Consider the following 17,282-nt stretch of genomic DNA (forward strand, 5'->3'; position numbering starts at 1 on the left):
GAGTGATGACATTGTTTTTTAAATTATAGTTTATTAATTATTAGTGTGACCATTTTTATTTGTAAATGAAAAATGCATACTGTCGTATAGATTATCCCACACACACATTACAATAACGTTTTTAATAACAAAAAAATAATATATTTAAAAGAAAGGGAGAATTTAGCCAAGATAAAGTAAATAAAAAAAGATTAAATCAGCCCTCAATCTGATTTATAATATTACAATAAAAAAATAAACGGGCATGTATTTCATGTCAGAATATCCAGAGGAGTTTAGACTTTTCTTTTTAATTAACCTTTATTTATTTATATATTAACATTTTGCAAGATATCTGGGATGATTTTTTAGAGTGGACTTCATTAACCCACTTCTCATCAGTTCACCGATCAATCACCCCGAACCGGAAGTTATCGCATCACATGCACAGGTGACCCGGATGTGGCGCAGGTTGTGTTGACATCAGAGCGGTGGAGATCATCATTAGATCATGTTCATATTTCTGCGTTTCTTGTGAATCGAAGCGGCGCGTCAGTCGGTGTACCCGCGTCAGGTAAGAGACACACGCACGCGCCGCTCGCGACAGACGCTGTCAATCACTGAGCGAGGATATTAAACTCGCGCTTTACTGAGCTGCTAACGGCTAACCCGCGCGCTAACACTCTTCACAAGATCAACACTGACACAAACATTACCAAATCTGCACAACAGGAGCGTCAACGTCACTATGAACCCCGATGGAGACTGAATATAAATTCCGCTTTATTAGAAAGCGTGAGCTGGTGTTTATCAGGAGTATTTCCCCAGGGCAGTGCTCGTAAACAACCGCGCAGCCGCAGCTATAGCAACACATAAAACACTGGGATATTGTAGAGTGGAACTGTGATTAGAGCTGATGATGATGATGTTGTGTGTGTCAATGTTACAATAGTCATTAATTATGAAACAAATTAAATTCAGTTCAATGTTGATTCAATTCAGTTCAATAACACTGTCAATGCTGCGAAACAAATCAATTATGAAACTAATTCAATTCAGTTCAATAACAGTATCAATGCTGCAAAACAAATCAATTATGAAACTAATTCAATTCAGTTCAATAACAGTGTCAATGCTGCAAAACGAATCAATTATGGAACTAATTCAATTCAGTTCAATAACAGTGTCAATGCTGCAAAACGAATCAATTATGGAACTAATTCAATTCAGTTCAATAACAGTATCAATGCTGCGAAACGAATCAATTATGAAACTAATTCTAATCAGTTCAATAACAGTATCAATGCTGCAAAACGAATCAATTATGAAACTAATTCAACTCAGTTCAATAACAGTATCAATGCTGCAAAACGAATCAATTATGGAACTAATTCAATTCAGTTCAATAACAGTATCAATGCTGCAAAACGAATCAATTATGGAACTAATTCAATTCAGTTCAATAACAGTGTCAATGCTGCAAAACGAATCAATTATGGAACTAATTCAATTCAGTTCAATAACAGTATCAATGCTGCGAAACGAATCAATTATGAAACTAATTCTAATCAGTTCAATAACAGTATCAATGCTGCAAAACGAATCAATTATGAAACTAATTCAACTCAGTTCAATAACAGTATCAATGCTGCAAAACGAATCAATTATGGAACTAATTCAATTCAGTTCAATAACAGTATCAATGCTGCAAAACGAATCAATTATGAAACTAATTCTAATCAGTTCAATAACAGTATCAATGCTGCAAAACGAATCAATTATGAAACTAATTCAACTCAGTTCAATAACAGTATCAATGCTGCAAAACAAATCAATTATGAAACTAATTCAACTCAGTTCAATAACAGTATCAATGCTGCAAAACGAATCAATTATGGAACTAATTCAATTCAGTTCAATAACAGTATCAATGCTGCAAAACGAATCAATTATGAAACTAATTCTAATCAGTTCAATAACAGTATCAATGCTGCAAAACGAATCAATTATGAAACTAATTCTAATCAGTTCAATAACAGTGTCAATGCTGCAAAACAAATCAATTATGGAACGAATTCAATTCAGTTCAATAACAGTATCAATGCTGCAAAACGAATCAATTATGGAACTAATTCAATTCAGTTCAATAACAGTGTCAATGCTGCAAAACGAATCAATTATGGAACTAATTCAATTCAGTTCAATAACAGTATCAATGCTGCGAAACGAATCAATTATGAAACTAATTCTAATCAGTTCAATAACAGTATCAATGCTGCAAAACGAATCAATTATGAAACTAATTCAACTCAGTTCAATAACAGTATCAATGCTGCAAAACGAATCAATTATGGAACTAATTCAATTCAGTTCAATAACAGTATCAATGCTGCAAAACGAATCAATTATGAAACTAATTCTAATCAGTTCAATAACAGTATCAATGCTGCAAAACGAATCAAGTATGAAACTAATTCAACTCAGTTCAATAACAGTATCAATGCTGCAAAACAAATCAATTATGAAACTAATTCAATTCAGTTCAATAACAGTGTCAATGCTGCAAAACGAATCAATTATGGAACTAATTCAATTCAGTTCAATAACAGTGTCAGTGCTGCAAAACAAATCAATTATGAAACTAATTCAATTCAGTTCAATAACAGTGTCAATGCTGCAAAACGAATCAATTATGGAACTAATTCAATTCAGTTCAATAACAGTATCAATGCTGCAAAACGAATCAATTATGGAACTAATTCAATTCAGTTCAATAACAGTATCAATGCTGCAAAACGAATCAATTATGAAACTAATTCTAATCAGTTAAATAACAGTATCAATGCTGCAAAACAAATCAATTATGAAACTAATTCAATTCAGTTCAATAACACTGTCAATGCTGCAAAACGAATCAATTATGAAACTAATTCAACTCAGTTCAATAACAGTGTCAGTGCTGCAAAACGAATCAATTATGAAACTAATTCTAATCAGTTCAATAACAGTGTCAATGCTGCAAAACGAATCAATTATGAAACTAATTCTAATCAGTTAAATAACAGTATCAATGCTGCAAAACGAATCAATTATGAAACTAATTCAATTCAGTTCAATAACAGTGTCAGTGCTGCAAAACAAATCAATTATGAAACTAATTCAATTCAGTTCAATAACAGTGTCAATGCTGCAAAACGAATCAATTATGGAACTAATTCAATTCAGTTCAATAACAGTATCAATGCTGCAAAACGAATCAATTATGGAACTAATTCAATTCAGTTCAATAACAGTATCAATGCTGCAAAACGAATCAATTATGAAACTAATTCAACTCAGTTCAATAACAGTATCAATGCTGCAAAACAAATCAATTATGAAACTAATTCAATTCAGTTCAATAACACTGTCAATGCTGCAAAACGAATCAATTATGAAACTAATTCAACTCAGTTCAATAACAGTGTCAGTGCTGCAAAACGAATCAATTATGAAACTAATTCTAATCAGTTAAATAACAGTATCAATGCTGCAAAACGAATCAATTATGAAACTAATTCAACTCAGTTCAATAACAGTATCAATGCTGCAAAACAAATCAATTATGAAACTAATTCAATTCAGTTCAATAACACTGTCAATGCTGCAAAACAAATCAATTATGAAACTAATTCAACTCAGTTCAATAACAGTGTCAATGCTGCAAAACAAATCAATTATGGAACTAATTCTAATCAGTTCAATAACAGTGTCAATGCTGCAAAACGAATCAATTATGAAACTAATTCAACTCAGTTCAATAACAGTATCAATGCTGCAAAACGAATCAATTATGAAACTAATTCTAATCAGTTCAATAACAGTATCAATGCTGCAAAACGAATCAATTATGAAACTAATTCAACTCAGTTCAATAACAGTATCAATGCTGCAAAACGAATCAATTATGAAGCTAATTCAACTCAGTTCAATGACAGTATCAATGCTGCAGAACGAATCAATTATGAAACTAATTCAACTCAGTTCAATAACAGTATCAGTGCTGCAAAACGAATCAATTATGAAACTAATTCTAATCAGTTCAATAACAGTATCAATGCTGCAAAACAAATCAATTATGAAACTAATTCAACTCAGTTCAATAACAGTGTCAATGCTGCAAAACAAATCAATTATGGAACTAATTCTAATCAGTTCAATAACAGTATCAATGCTGCAAAACGAATCAATTATGAAACTAATTCTAATCAGTTCAATAACAGTATCAATGCTGCAAAACAAATCAATTATGAATAGGGCTGGGTTTCGATTCAAATTTCAAGAATCGATTCGATTCCGATTCTCAAGATCTTGAATCGATTATCATTATTCGATTCGATTCGATCCGATTCGATCCGATCCGATCTTCGAGATTTAGATAATGGTTTTTGAAAAAAGCATTTTTTTCCAGCTGTTACCTGAATTACAGGACTGTAGTTATGCAACATATTGATACTATTATTATAGACATTCAACTGCAAATTAATAGAGTATTGGTGGTTGTAAAGAACAATCCCCCTTCCAGAGTGTTGATACAACTGCTTTCACAAACTTGCACTGGTGTAGACGACCGAGGACGCAGAGGTATATCAGCACCAGTAGACCGATTATTTAGACGCGAACCTGATGTATTATTAAAAATGACATTAAGAATTTTCCAAAAAGCTGCTATAGTTCAGATGCAAATGCACCTTTATTTTTTATTTTAATGATCAACATTTAGAACACATTTGTTCTAAGCCAGTGCAAATGTAAACAAATTGTTGGTTACTGGCTTCACAGTAAACAGAGTAGAGATGCGCGGATGGGATATTACTTCAACCGCATCACAAAACTCATCCGTCCGCAGTCTCCGCACCATCGTTTTTGACCAATTTTCAAAACCGCACCCGCCCGCCATCCACTTAATGTATGCATACATAACATTTTTTATTTGATTGGTTAACCGCCCGCCACCCATCCGAATTTAATTAAAATATAATTTTTCGTCACGACATCCGCCCGATCCACGGTTTATCCGCGGAGTCCGCGGCTGTAACCGCCAACCGCGCATCTCTACACAGAATGTAAATAAAATTTGAACTTACAAAACCTTTAGAAAACCTTTGCTTTTGTCAAGCTCGTTCTCTGCATTGCTTCTGAACCCGAAATGGTGTCAGATCGCAGCTTTGAGCGTTTCTGGAGTTTTCAAAGCAACCGCATGCTTAACGTTACTGACGTTGTTTTAATGTCCTTCCACCTCGCGCGCATGCGTGAATTCAATGACGCAGCAAGTTAAAGTTCACGGGGAAAATCGATCCTCTGAGTTACGGATCGATCTTTAGAAATTAATATGAAAATCGATTCAGAATCGGTGAATCGATTTTTTTCAACACAGCCCTAATTATGAAACTAATTCAACTCAGTTCAATAACAGTGTCTGCTGCAAAACGAATCAATTATGAAACTAATTCTAATCAGTTCAATAACAGTATCAATGCTGCAAAACGAATCAATTATGAAACTAATTCAACTCAGTTCAATAACAGTGTCAATGCTGCAAAACGAATCAATTATGAAACTAATTCTAATCAGTTCAATAACAGTATCAATGCTGCAAAACGAATCAATTATGAAACTAATTCAATTCAGTTCAATAACAGTATCAATGCTGCAAAACGAATCAATTATGAAACTAATTCAACTCAGTTCAATAACAGTATCAATGCTGCAAAAATCAATTATGAAACTAATTCAATTCAGTTCAATAATAGTGTCAATGCTGCAAAACGAATCAATTATGAAACTAATTCAATTCAGTTCAATAACAGTATCAATGCTGCAAAACGAATCAATTATGAAACTAATTCAATTCAGTTCAATAACAGTGTCAATGCTGCAAAACAAATCAATTATGAAACTAATTCAATTCAGTTCAATAACAGTATCAATGCTGCAAAACGAATCAATTATGGAACTAATTCAATTCAGTTCAATAACAGTATCAATGCTGCAAAACAAATCAATTATGGAACGAATTCAATTCAGTTCAATAACAGTATCAATGCTGCAAAACGAATCAATTATGGAACTAATTCAATTCAGTTCAATAACAGTCAATGCTGCAAAACGAATCAATTATGGAACTAATTCAATTCAGTTCAATAACAGTATCAATGCTGCGAAACGAATCAATTATGAAACTAATTCTAATCAGTTCAATAACAGTATCAATGCTGCAAAACGAATCAATTATGAAACTAATTCAACTCAGTTCAATAACAGTATCAATGCTGCAAAACGAATCAATTATGGAACTTATTCAATTCAGTTCAATAACAGTATCAATGCTGCAAAACGAATCAATTATGAAACTAATTCTAATCAGTTCAATAACAGTATCAATGCTGCAAAACGAATCAATTATGAAACTAATTCAACTCAGTTCAATAACAGTATCAATGCTGCAAAACAAATCAATTATGAAACTAATTCAATTCAGTTCAATAACAGTGTCAATGCTGCAAAACGAATCAATTATGGAACTAATTCAATTCAGTTCAATAACAGTGTCAGTGCTGCAAAACAAATCAATTATGAAACTAATTCAATTCAGTTCAATAACAGTGTCAATGCTGCAAAACGAATCAATTATGGAACTAATTCAATTCAGTTCAATAACAGTATCAATGCTGCAAAACGAATCAATTATGGAACTAATTCAATTCAGTTCAATAACAGTATCAATGCTGCAAAACGAATCAATTATGAAACTAATTCTAATCAGTTAAATAACAGTATCAATGCTGCAAAACAAATCAATTATGAAACTAATTCAATTCAGTTCAATAACACTGTCAATGCTGCAAAACGAATCAATTATGAAACTAATTCAACTCAGTTCAATAACAGTGTCAGTGCTGCAAAACGAATCAATTATGAAACTAATTCTAATCAGTTCAATAACAGTGTCAATGCTGCAAAACGAATCAATTATGAAACTAATTCTAATCAGTTAAATAACAGTATCAATGCTGCAAAACGAATCAATTATGAAACTAATTCAACTCAGTTCAATAACAGTATCAATGCTGCAAAACAAATCAATTATGAAACTAATTCAATTCAGTTCAATAACAGTGTCAGTGCTGCAAAACAAATCAATTATGAAACTAATTCAATTCAGTTCAATAACAGTGTCAATGCTGCAAAACGAATCAATTATGGAACTAATTCAATTCAGTTCAATAACAGTATCAATGCTGCAAAACGAATCAATTATGGAACTAATTCAATTCAGTTCAATAACAGTATCAATGCTGCAAAACGAATCAATTATGAAACTAATTCAACTCAGTTCAATAACAGTATCAATGCTGCAAAACAAATCAATTATGAAACTAATTCAATTCAGTTCAATAACACTGTCAATGCTGCAAAACGAATCAATTATGAAACTAATTCAACTCAGTTCAATAACAGTGTCAGTGCTGCAAAACGAATCAATTATGAAACTAATTCTAATCAGTTAAATAACAGTGTCAATGCTGCAAAACGAATCAATTATGAAACTAATTCTAATCAGTTAAATAACAGTATCAATGCTGCAAAACGAATCAATTATGAAACTAATTCAACTCAGTTCAATAACAGTATCAATGCTGCAAAACAAATCAATTATGAAACTAATTCAATTCAGTTCAATAACAGTATCAATGCTGCAAAACAAATCAATTATGAAACTAATTCAACTCAGTTCAATAACAGTGTCAATGCTGCAAAACAAATCAATTATGGAACTAATTCTAATCAGTTCAATAACAGTGTCAATGCTGCAAAACGAATCAATTATGAAACTAATTCAACTCAGTTCAATAACAGTATCAATGCTGCAAAACGAATCAATTATGAAACTAATTCTAATCAGTTCAATAACAGTATCAATGCTGCAAAACGAATCAATTATGAAACTAATTCAACTCAGTTCAATAACAGTATCAATGCTGCAAAACGAATCAATTATGAAACTAATTCTAATCAGTTCAATAACAGTATCAATGCTGCAAAACGAATCAATTATGAAACTAATTCAACTCAGTTCAATGACAGTATCAATGCTGCAGAACGAATCAATTATGAAACTAATTCAACTCAGTTCAATAACAGTATCAGTGCTGCAAAACGAATCAATTATGAAACTAATTCTAATCAGTTCAATAACAGTATCAATGCTGCAAAACAAATCAATTATGAAACTAATTCAACTCAGTTCAATAACAGTGTCAATGCTGCAAAACAAATCAATTATGGAACTAATTCTAATCAGTTCAATAACAGTATCAATGCTGCAAAACGAATCAATTATGAAACTAATTCTAATCAGTTCAATAACAGTATCAATGCTGCAAAACAAATCAATTATGAAACTAATTCAACTCAGTTCAATAACAGTGTCTGCTGCAAAACAAATCAATTATGAAACTAATTCAATTCAGTTCAATAATAGTGTCAATGCTGCAAAACGAATCAATTATGAAACTAATTCAATTCAGTTCAATAACAGTGTCAATGCTGCAAAACAAATCAATTATGAAACTAATTCAATTCAGTTCAATAACAGTATCAATGCTGCAAAACGAATCAATTATGAAACTAATTCAATTCAGTTCAATAACAGTGTCAATGCTGCAAAACAAATCAATTATGAAACTAATTCAATTCAGTTCAATAACAGTATCAATGCTGCAAAACGAATCAATTATGAAACTAATTCAATTCAGTTCAATAACAGTATCAATGCTGCAAAACGAATCAATTATGAAACTAATTCAACTCAGTTCAATAACAGTATCAATGCTGCAAAACGAATCAATTATGAAACTAATTAAATTCAGTTCAATAACAGTGTCAATGCTGCAAAACAAATCAATTATGAAACTAATTCAATTCAGTTCAATAATAGTGTCAATGCTGCAAAACGAATCAATTATGAAACTAATTCAATTCAGTTCAATAACAGTGTCAATGCTGCAAAACAAATCAATTATGAAACTAATTCAATTCAGTTCAATAACAGTATCAATGCTGCAAAACGAATCAATTATGAAACTAATTCAATTCAGTTCAATAACAGTGTCAATGCTGCAAAACAAATCAATTATGAAACTAATTCAATTCAGTTCAATAATAGTGTCAATGCTGCAAAAATCAATTATGAAACTAATTCAATTCAGTTCAATAATAGTGTCAATGCTGCAAAACGAATCAATTATGAAACTAATTCAATTCAGTTCAATAACAGTATCAATGCTGCAAAACGAATCAATTATGAAACTAATTCAATTCAGTTCAATAACAGTGTCAATGCTGCAAAACAAATCAATTATGAAACTAATTCAATTCAGTTCAATAATAGTGTCAATGCTGCAAAACGAATCAATTATGAAACTAATTCAATTCAGTTCAATAACAGTATCAATGCTGCAAAACGAATCAATTATGAAACTAATTCAATTCAGTTTAATAACAGTGTCAATGCTGCAAAACAAATCAATTATGAAACTAATTCAATTCAGTTCAATAACAGTGTCAATGCTGCAAAACAAATCAATTATGAAACTAATTCAATTCATTTCAATAATAGTGTCAATGCTGCAAAACAAATCAATTATGAAACTAATTCTAATCAGATCAATAACAGTGTCAATGCTGCAAAACGAATCAATTATGAAACTAATTCAACTCAGTTCAATAACAGTGTCAGTGCTGCAAAACGAATCAATTATGAAACTAATTCAATTCAGTTCAATAACAGTGTCAGTGCTGCAAAACGAATCAATTATGAAACTAATTCAGTTCAGTTCAATAACAGTATCAATGCTGCAAAATAAATCAATTATAGCCCCTTTCACACAGCGCTTTGAACCCGGCAAATTGCCGGCAAATTGCCAGAGCGCCTTCTGTGTGAACGCAAACTCGACCCGGGATTTAACCCGGGATCGATGCCGGGTCGGGACCTAGTAACATTGCCGTGTTCAGTCCCGGAACGCGCGCTGTGTGAACAAAAGCCGTAATAATGCCGTGTCGTAGTGATGACGCTGAAGCGCGGGCTCGTTCGCCAGCTGTGAAACGGTACGTAATGCGCAAGTTTATGATGGAATAAGAGAAAAACATGCACAAGCGTGGTTTCTCTCGAGAGAGATCGCAGCTCATAAGCAAACTTTAGACGCTGCTGAGATTACAAGTCACATCGATGTCACGTGTCTTTACGGCATTTTTACGGGTTGTGTGTGAACGCACTCTCTGATTCCGGAAAATCACTGGCAGTGTGAATGAACCTAAATCAAACGAACCCGGGTCAAATCCCGGGTCACTTTATCCGTGTATTTTCCGGAATCTCTGTGTGAAAGGGGCTTATGAAACTAATTCTAATCAGTTCAATAACAGTGTCAATGCTGCAAAACGAATCAATTATGAAACTAATTCAATTCAGTTCAATAATAGTATCAATGCTGCAAAACAAATCAATTATGAAACTAATTCAATTCAGTTCAATAATAGTGTCAATGCTGCAAAACAAATCAATTATGAAACTAATTCAATTCAGTTCAATAACAGTGTCAGTGCTGCAAAACAAATCAATTATGAAACTAATTCAATTCAGTTCAATAACAGTATCAATGCTGCAAAACGAATCAATTATGAAACTAATTCAACTCAGTTCAATAACACTGTCAGTGCTGCAAAACGAATCAATTATGAAACTAATTCTAATCAGTTCAATAACAGTATCAATGCTGCAAAACGAATCAATTATGAAACTAATTCAACTCAGTTCAATAACACTGTCAGTGCTGCAAAACGAATCAATTATGAAACTAATTCAATTCAGTTTAATAACAGTGTCAGTGCTGCAAAACAAATCAATTATGAAACTAATTCAATTCAGTTCAATAACAGTATCAATGCTGCAAAACGAATCAATTATGAAACTAATTCAACTCAGTTCAATAACACTGTCAGTGCTGCAAAACGAATCAATTATGAAACTAATTCTAATCAGTTCAATAACAGTATCAATGCTGCAAAACGAATCAATTATGGAACTAATTCAATTCAGTTCAATAACAGTATCAATGCTGCAAAACGAATCAATTATGAAACTAATTCTAATCAGTTCAATAACAGTATCAGTGCTGCAAAACGAATCAATTATGAAACTAATTCAACTCAGTTCAATAACAGTATCAATGCTACAAAACGAATCAATTATGAAACTAATTCTAATCAGTTCAATAACACTGTCAACGCTGCAAAACGAATCAATTATGAAACTAATTCAACTCAGTTCAATAACACTGTCAATGCTGCAAAACGAATCAATTATGAAACTAATTCTAATCAGTTCAATAACAGTATCAATGCTGCAAAACGAATCAATTATGAAACTAATTCAACTCAGTTCAATAACACTGTCAGTGCTGCAAAACGAATCAATTATGAAACTAATTCAATTCAGTTTAATAACAGTGTCAGTGCTGCAAAACGAATCAATTATGAAACTAATTCAATTCAGTTCAATAACACTGTCAGTGCTGCAAAACGAATCAATTATGAAACTAATTCAATTCAGTTTAATAACAGCGTCAATGCTGCAAAACGAATCAATTATGAAACTAATTCAATTCAGTTCAATAACAGTGTCAATGCTGCAAAACGAATCAATTATGAAACTAATTCAATTCAGTTCAATAATAGTGTCAATGCTGCAAAACGAATCAATTATGAAACTAATTCAATTCAGTTCAATAACAGTATCAATGCTGCAAAACGAATCAATTATGGAACTAATTCAATTCAGTTCAATAACAGTGTCAATGCTGCAAAACGAATCAATTATGGAACTAATTTAATTCAGTTCAATAACAGTGTCAGTGCTGCAAAACAAATCAATTATGAAACTAATTCAATTCCGTTCAATAACAGTGTCAATGCTGCAAAACGAATCAATTATGAAACTAATTCAGTTCAGTTCAATAATAGTGACAATGTTGTAAAGTTTGTAAATTATGAATGAAATTAAAATTCAGTTCAGTTTAATATGTACAAAGTCCCTCAGTTATGAGCTCTATTGAGTCAGCGGAGAGCATTGTTCAGCTCAGTTGTGCAGTTGTGTAGTCGGATCAGTAATATCAGTGTGTTGTAAAGCTGAATGTTGTTCTGCTCGCTCAGGTGGAGTGTGTTCTGGTCATCTCCATGTGCGGCGCTGAGACCCGGGCCGCAGTCGTGCAGTTCTGATCGAGCGTTGTCATGGCGACCGCAGTGGGGGACGACCCGGAGAGCCTGATGACCCTGGTCACCGTGTTCTGCCTGAAGAACCTGCGCAGAACCATGTGCTACAGCGACCAGAACCGGCTGCGCCTGCGGCCCGACGTGTTCCTGCCTAGCGAGATCTGTGACCGGCTGGTGCACGCGTGCGTGTGTGCGTGTGTGCGTGTGTGTGTGTGTGTGTGTGTGTGTGTGTGTGTGTGTGTGTGTCTGAGTGTGTTGTGTGTCTGAGTGTGTGTGTGTGTGTGTGTGTGTGTGTGTGTGTGTTTGAGTGTGTGTGTGTGAGGCTGTGAGGTGTTCTGAGGCTGACGCTGATGCTTTGATTGACAGGTACATGGATCTGGTGCACACAGACAGTGAGTTTGAGCCGCAGGACGGGTTCTTCCAGCTCTTCAGTGACCCGCGCAGCACCAGAATCACACGCCTACACCTGAGGGACGACTTCATCCGGGACCGGGACCTGGAGGCCCTCGCCAAACAGGTGAGAAGACTGTGAACATGCGTCTCCTCCCCGAAATAACCATATATAAGCTTACAACACCTCATTTTACTATGCATATCCTCATCTGCATATCATTTGCATATGCAATTTCATCCACGTGATTCCATGTTTAACGGTACAAGACATCAGGAGAATATGAGATACGGATGTGCATCACATTACATTAACATAAATAATTTAGTAGCCGATCCTCGCCTTGTGTTTGAAGAAATAAATCACAGTAGTATAAAATACATTTCAGAGAAAGTTTATCTCAGTCTTTTCCACTGGCTAAATAGTATTTTTATTTGCTTTATATTTGTTATGGAAACAGATAGACCTTATTGTGCATTATTGATAATTATTTGCTTGTAAATATCTTCTCAGACCACCACAGATTTATTAATGGGAAACAGGTGAGAAACCAGCCCAGAACTAATGATTGGATGTGGCTGTGGCACTCAAAAATGGAGGCGGGGCCTAGCCTGAGCAGGGGCGGAGTTTAATGGGCCAGTAATGACCAGTGTTGGGGAAAGTTACTTTTAAACGTAATGAATTACAATATTGTGTTACTCCCAAAAAAGGTAACTAATTGTGTTATTTAGTTACTTTTTATGAAAAATAATGTGTTACATTACTTTTGCGTTGCTTTTTCTCACCTGGGCTGGGCTTGCTTGTTTGTTTTTTAATAACAACTAAAAAAGTTATGTTTTTGGCAAATGTTAAGTAGCCTGGTTCTACCAGACTCTCGTACATTTCATTTGTACAGAGAGTCTGGCCTCTCTCCATTGACAAGCGTTAACTTCCTTGTAGGCGGGTATTCTGTTGAAGATCTGCCCAGAGTCACTCTGGATCTGCCATAACCAATCGCTTACCTTTGGTCGTGACGTAACCCTACAACTCAAACTAACGCACGACATCAACATCAACGTCATCGTTCTCAGCCACTCCCTCTGTTCGCCGATTGGGCCGCCAAAAATTTGGCCAGAGAAAACCAAAGAATACACCACAATCCCAGATGTAGTACTGAAGGGAAGTACGCAGGAGGGTGGAGCCAGGCTAAATGTTAAGGCCGTTTCAATGAATAAAGCCTGAAATGAATAAGCCTCAGGCTGAAGGAAATGCATATTTACTCCTGTACAGTAGAGGCAGAGTACAGTAGAGTACAGTATTGTGCAGTGAAGGTAGAGTACAGTAGAGTACAGTAGAGGCAGAGTACAGTAAAGGTAGAGTACAGTAGAGGTAGAGTACAGTAGGGTACAGTAGAGGCAGAGTACAGTAGTGCACAGTAGAGGCAGAGTACAGTAGAGTACAGTAAAGGTAGAGTACAGTAGTGTACAGTAGACTACAGTAGAGGCAGAGTACAGTAGAGTAAAGGTAGAGTACAGTAAAGGTAGAGTACAGTAGAGGCAGAGTACAGTAGTGTACAGTATTGTACAGTAAAGGTAGAGTACAGCAGAGTACAGTAAAGGTAGAGTACATTGAAGGTAGAGTACAGTAGTGTACAGTAGCGGCAGAGTACAGTAGAGTACAGTAAAGGTAGAGTACAGTAGTGTACAGTAGACTACAGTAGAGGCAGAGTACAGTAGAGTACAGTAAAGGTAGAGTACAGTAGAGGCAGAGTACAGTAGTGTACGGTATTGTACAGTAAAGGTAGAGTACAGTAGCGGTAGAGTACAGCAGAGTACTGTAAAGGTAGAGTACTGTAAAGGCAGAGTACAGCAGAGTACAGTAAAGGTAGAGTACAGTAGAGTACTGTAAAGGTAGAGTACAGTAGAGGCAGAGTACAGTAGTGTACAGTATTGTACAGTAAAGGTAGAGTACAGTAGAGTACAGTAGCGGTAGAGTACAGCAGAGTACTGTAAAGGTAGAGTACTGTAAAGGTAGAGTACAGTAGAGTACAGTAGCGGTAGAGTACAGCAGAGTACTGTAAAGGTAGAGTACTGTAAAGGCAGAGTACAGCAGAGTACAGTAAAGGTAGAGTACAGCAGAGTACAGTAGAGGTAGAGTACAGTAGAGGTAGAGTACAGTAGAGGTAGAGTACAGTAGAGGTAGAGTACAGTAGAGGTAGAGTACAGTAGAGGTAGAGTACAGTAGTGTACAGTATTGTACAGTAAAGGTAGAGTACAGTAGCGGTAGAGTACAGCAGAGTACTGTAAAGGTAGAGTACTGTAAAGGTAGAGTACAGCAGAGTACAGCAGAGTACAGCAGAGTACAGCAGAGTACAGCAGAGGTAGAGTACAGCAGAGGTAGAGTACAGCAGAGGTAGAGTACAGTAGAGGCAGAGTACAGTAGAGGCAGAGTACAGTAGTGTACAGTATTGTACAGTAAAGGTAGAGTACAGTAGAGTACAGTAGCGGTAGAGTACAGCAGAGTACTGTAAAGGTAGAGTACTGTAAAGGTAGAGTACAGCAGAGTACAGCAGAGTACAGCAGAGTACAGCAGAGTACAGCAGAGTACAGCAGAGTACAGCAGAGTACAGCAGAGTACTGTAAAGGTAGAGTACAGTAAAGGTAGAGTACGGTAGAGTACAGTAGCGGTAGAGTACAGCAGAGTACAGTAGAGTACAGCAGAGTACTGTAAAGGTAGAGTACAGCAGAGTACTGTAAAGGTAGAGTACAGTAAAGGTAGAGTACGGTAGAGTACGGTAAAGGTAGAGTACGGTAAAGGTAGAGTACGGTAAAGGTAGAGTACGGTAAAGGTAGAGTACAGTAGAGGGTGCCACTCAAACAATCCTCTCAGCTGCTGCTATTCTGGATTAAAGATCAATAGGAGACAAGGAGAAGTTGTTCAACACTCTTATTTCTGAATCTAATCTAAAGTAATTTTTGCTTATTAGTGTGGTTGAATTAGATCATTGAAGGTCAGCAGCAAAGACATTGGTTAATAAAGTGAGATTAAATACATTGAGTATATTTGTGTAATTTAATCTGGTTCATTTTCAAAATTTTGTGTGCAATTCTGAGATTTCATTTTACTGTTTTTATTCATTTTTGAGGAATACGGAATGTTTTCGTGCAAGTGAGACGAGTAAATGCATGTTCACATTTAGTCTAGAACTATAATAACCATTATGTTTACACAAACACACACACACACACACACCCCACCTCACTTTATTTCTCTCTACGTGAGCACAGCAGAGCTGTCAGTCAATAAATGTGAATAAGTAACTAGCGTTACTTATTTGAAAAAGAAACTTAGATATTTTGTTGTAAATTGAAAAAGTTATGTGTTACTTCACTAGTTACTTGAAAAAGTAATCTGATTACTTGACTCAAGTTACTTGTAATGAGTTATAGACAACACTGGATATGACATGCAAAGGTCAAAACAGCTTATAAAATGAGACATGGATAAATCATTCACAATGAAGTGCATTTAGACAATAGATGGACTTTAAATGCTTTCTCAAGTGCGTCACATGGAGGGAGTCGAAATACTTTCACTCTCAGCCTTTGTTCTTTTCACTATGGTTGTGTAATAAGAGCGATCAGGTGAGATGATCACCTGACCGATTCACTTTAACTCTCATTTAGTCCTGCAGTGTGTTAATGATGCTGAACATGTTTCAGTTCAGAGCAGCTGAATAATCCATGCGCCTCTAGAATATGGTACATATTTACCTTGAAAGAGCTTAGAAGTGAGATTTTTTTTCCCAAACAAACTGCGTTCTCAAGTAAATCCATGTCTAAGTTCTAATATGCAAATGAGCCCCGCCTCCACTCACTCAGCTCAGAGATCCACTGGTTGATGATCACGCGTTGATCTGATTGCAGTATTAATTTCATTGACGGATTTTTTTGTCATTATTTTTGTCAGCAACATTTTTTCCCAGACGAAAACGAGGCGATTATGAATGAAATTCAATTCAGTTCAATGACAGTGTCAATGTTGCAAAATCCATTATGAAAGAAAATCAATTTGAAATTCACACAAAAGATGTGTGTTCGGCTGCTCAAACGCTCAAGGTTTATTCCGTTCTCCAACTGTACGTTTGTTAGGAATGAAATGGCTAGAATTTATTCTCACCTCCACTATTGAATCCAGCGTAGCATCAGCGCTCGGATTCACTTCCATGGTGCTGTCAGTCTGTGAGGAAACTAAACGCTATTGGCTATTTGAAAAGGGGGAGGAGCCATTCAATATGTCCCGCCTTAGCTTCCTGTTTCAGTGGAAATGACGTCAACGCATCAAACAAAGCTGCACGCTCCAGGGCACTTCAGTGTGTGTGTGTGTGTGTGTCCAGGACCTGATGGAGCTGCTCTCTCTCAGTGTAATCAGTGTGTGTGTGTGTGTGTGTGTGTGTCCAGGACCTGATGGAGCTGCTCTCTCTCAGTGTAATCAGTGTGTGTGTGTGTGTGTGTGTGTGTCCAGGACCTGATGGAGCTGCTCTCTCTCAGTGTAATCAGTGTGTGTGTGTGTGTGTGTGTGTGTGTGTGTCCAGGACCTGATGGAGCTGCTCTCTCTCAGTGTA

The 17,282-nt window shown here is 35.2% G+C and overlaps 1 protein-coding gene across 1 annotated transcript in view; it reads left to right on the plus strand.

Annotated features, from left to right (window-relative positions):
- Nucleotides 1-400: 400 nt before the first annotated feature.
- The window catches only part of zer1 (zyg-11 related, cell cycle regulator), a 49,134-nt gene continuing 32,252 nt past the window's right edge, over nucleotides 401-17,282 (plus strand). Inside the window, exons 1-3 of the mRNA XM_081390120.1 lie at nucleotides 401-553; nucleotides 12,229-12,470; nucleotides 12,655-12,805. Of these exons, the coding sequence (XP_081246246.1) occupies nucleotides 12,307-12,470; nucleotides 12,655-12,805 (315 nt within the window). The 5' untranslated portion in view covers nucleotides 401-553; nucleotides 12,229-12,306. The remainder of the gene's footprint in view (nucleotides 554-12,228; nucleotides 12,471-12,654; nucleotides 12,806-17,282) is intronic.

This window comes from Scardinius erythrophthalmus (genome assembly GCF_964197995.2).
Source record: "Scardinius erythrophthalmus genome assembly, chromosome: 17".
In the NCBI taxonomy this organism is placed as follows: domain Eukaryota; kingdom Metazoa; phylum Chordata; class Actinopteri; order Cypriniformes; family Leuciscidae; genus Scardinius; species Scardinius erythrophthalmus.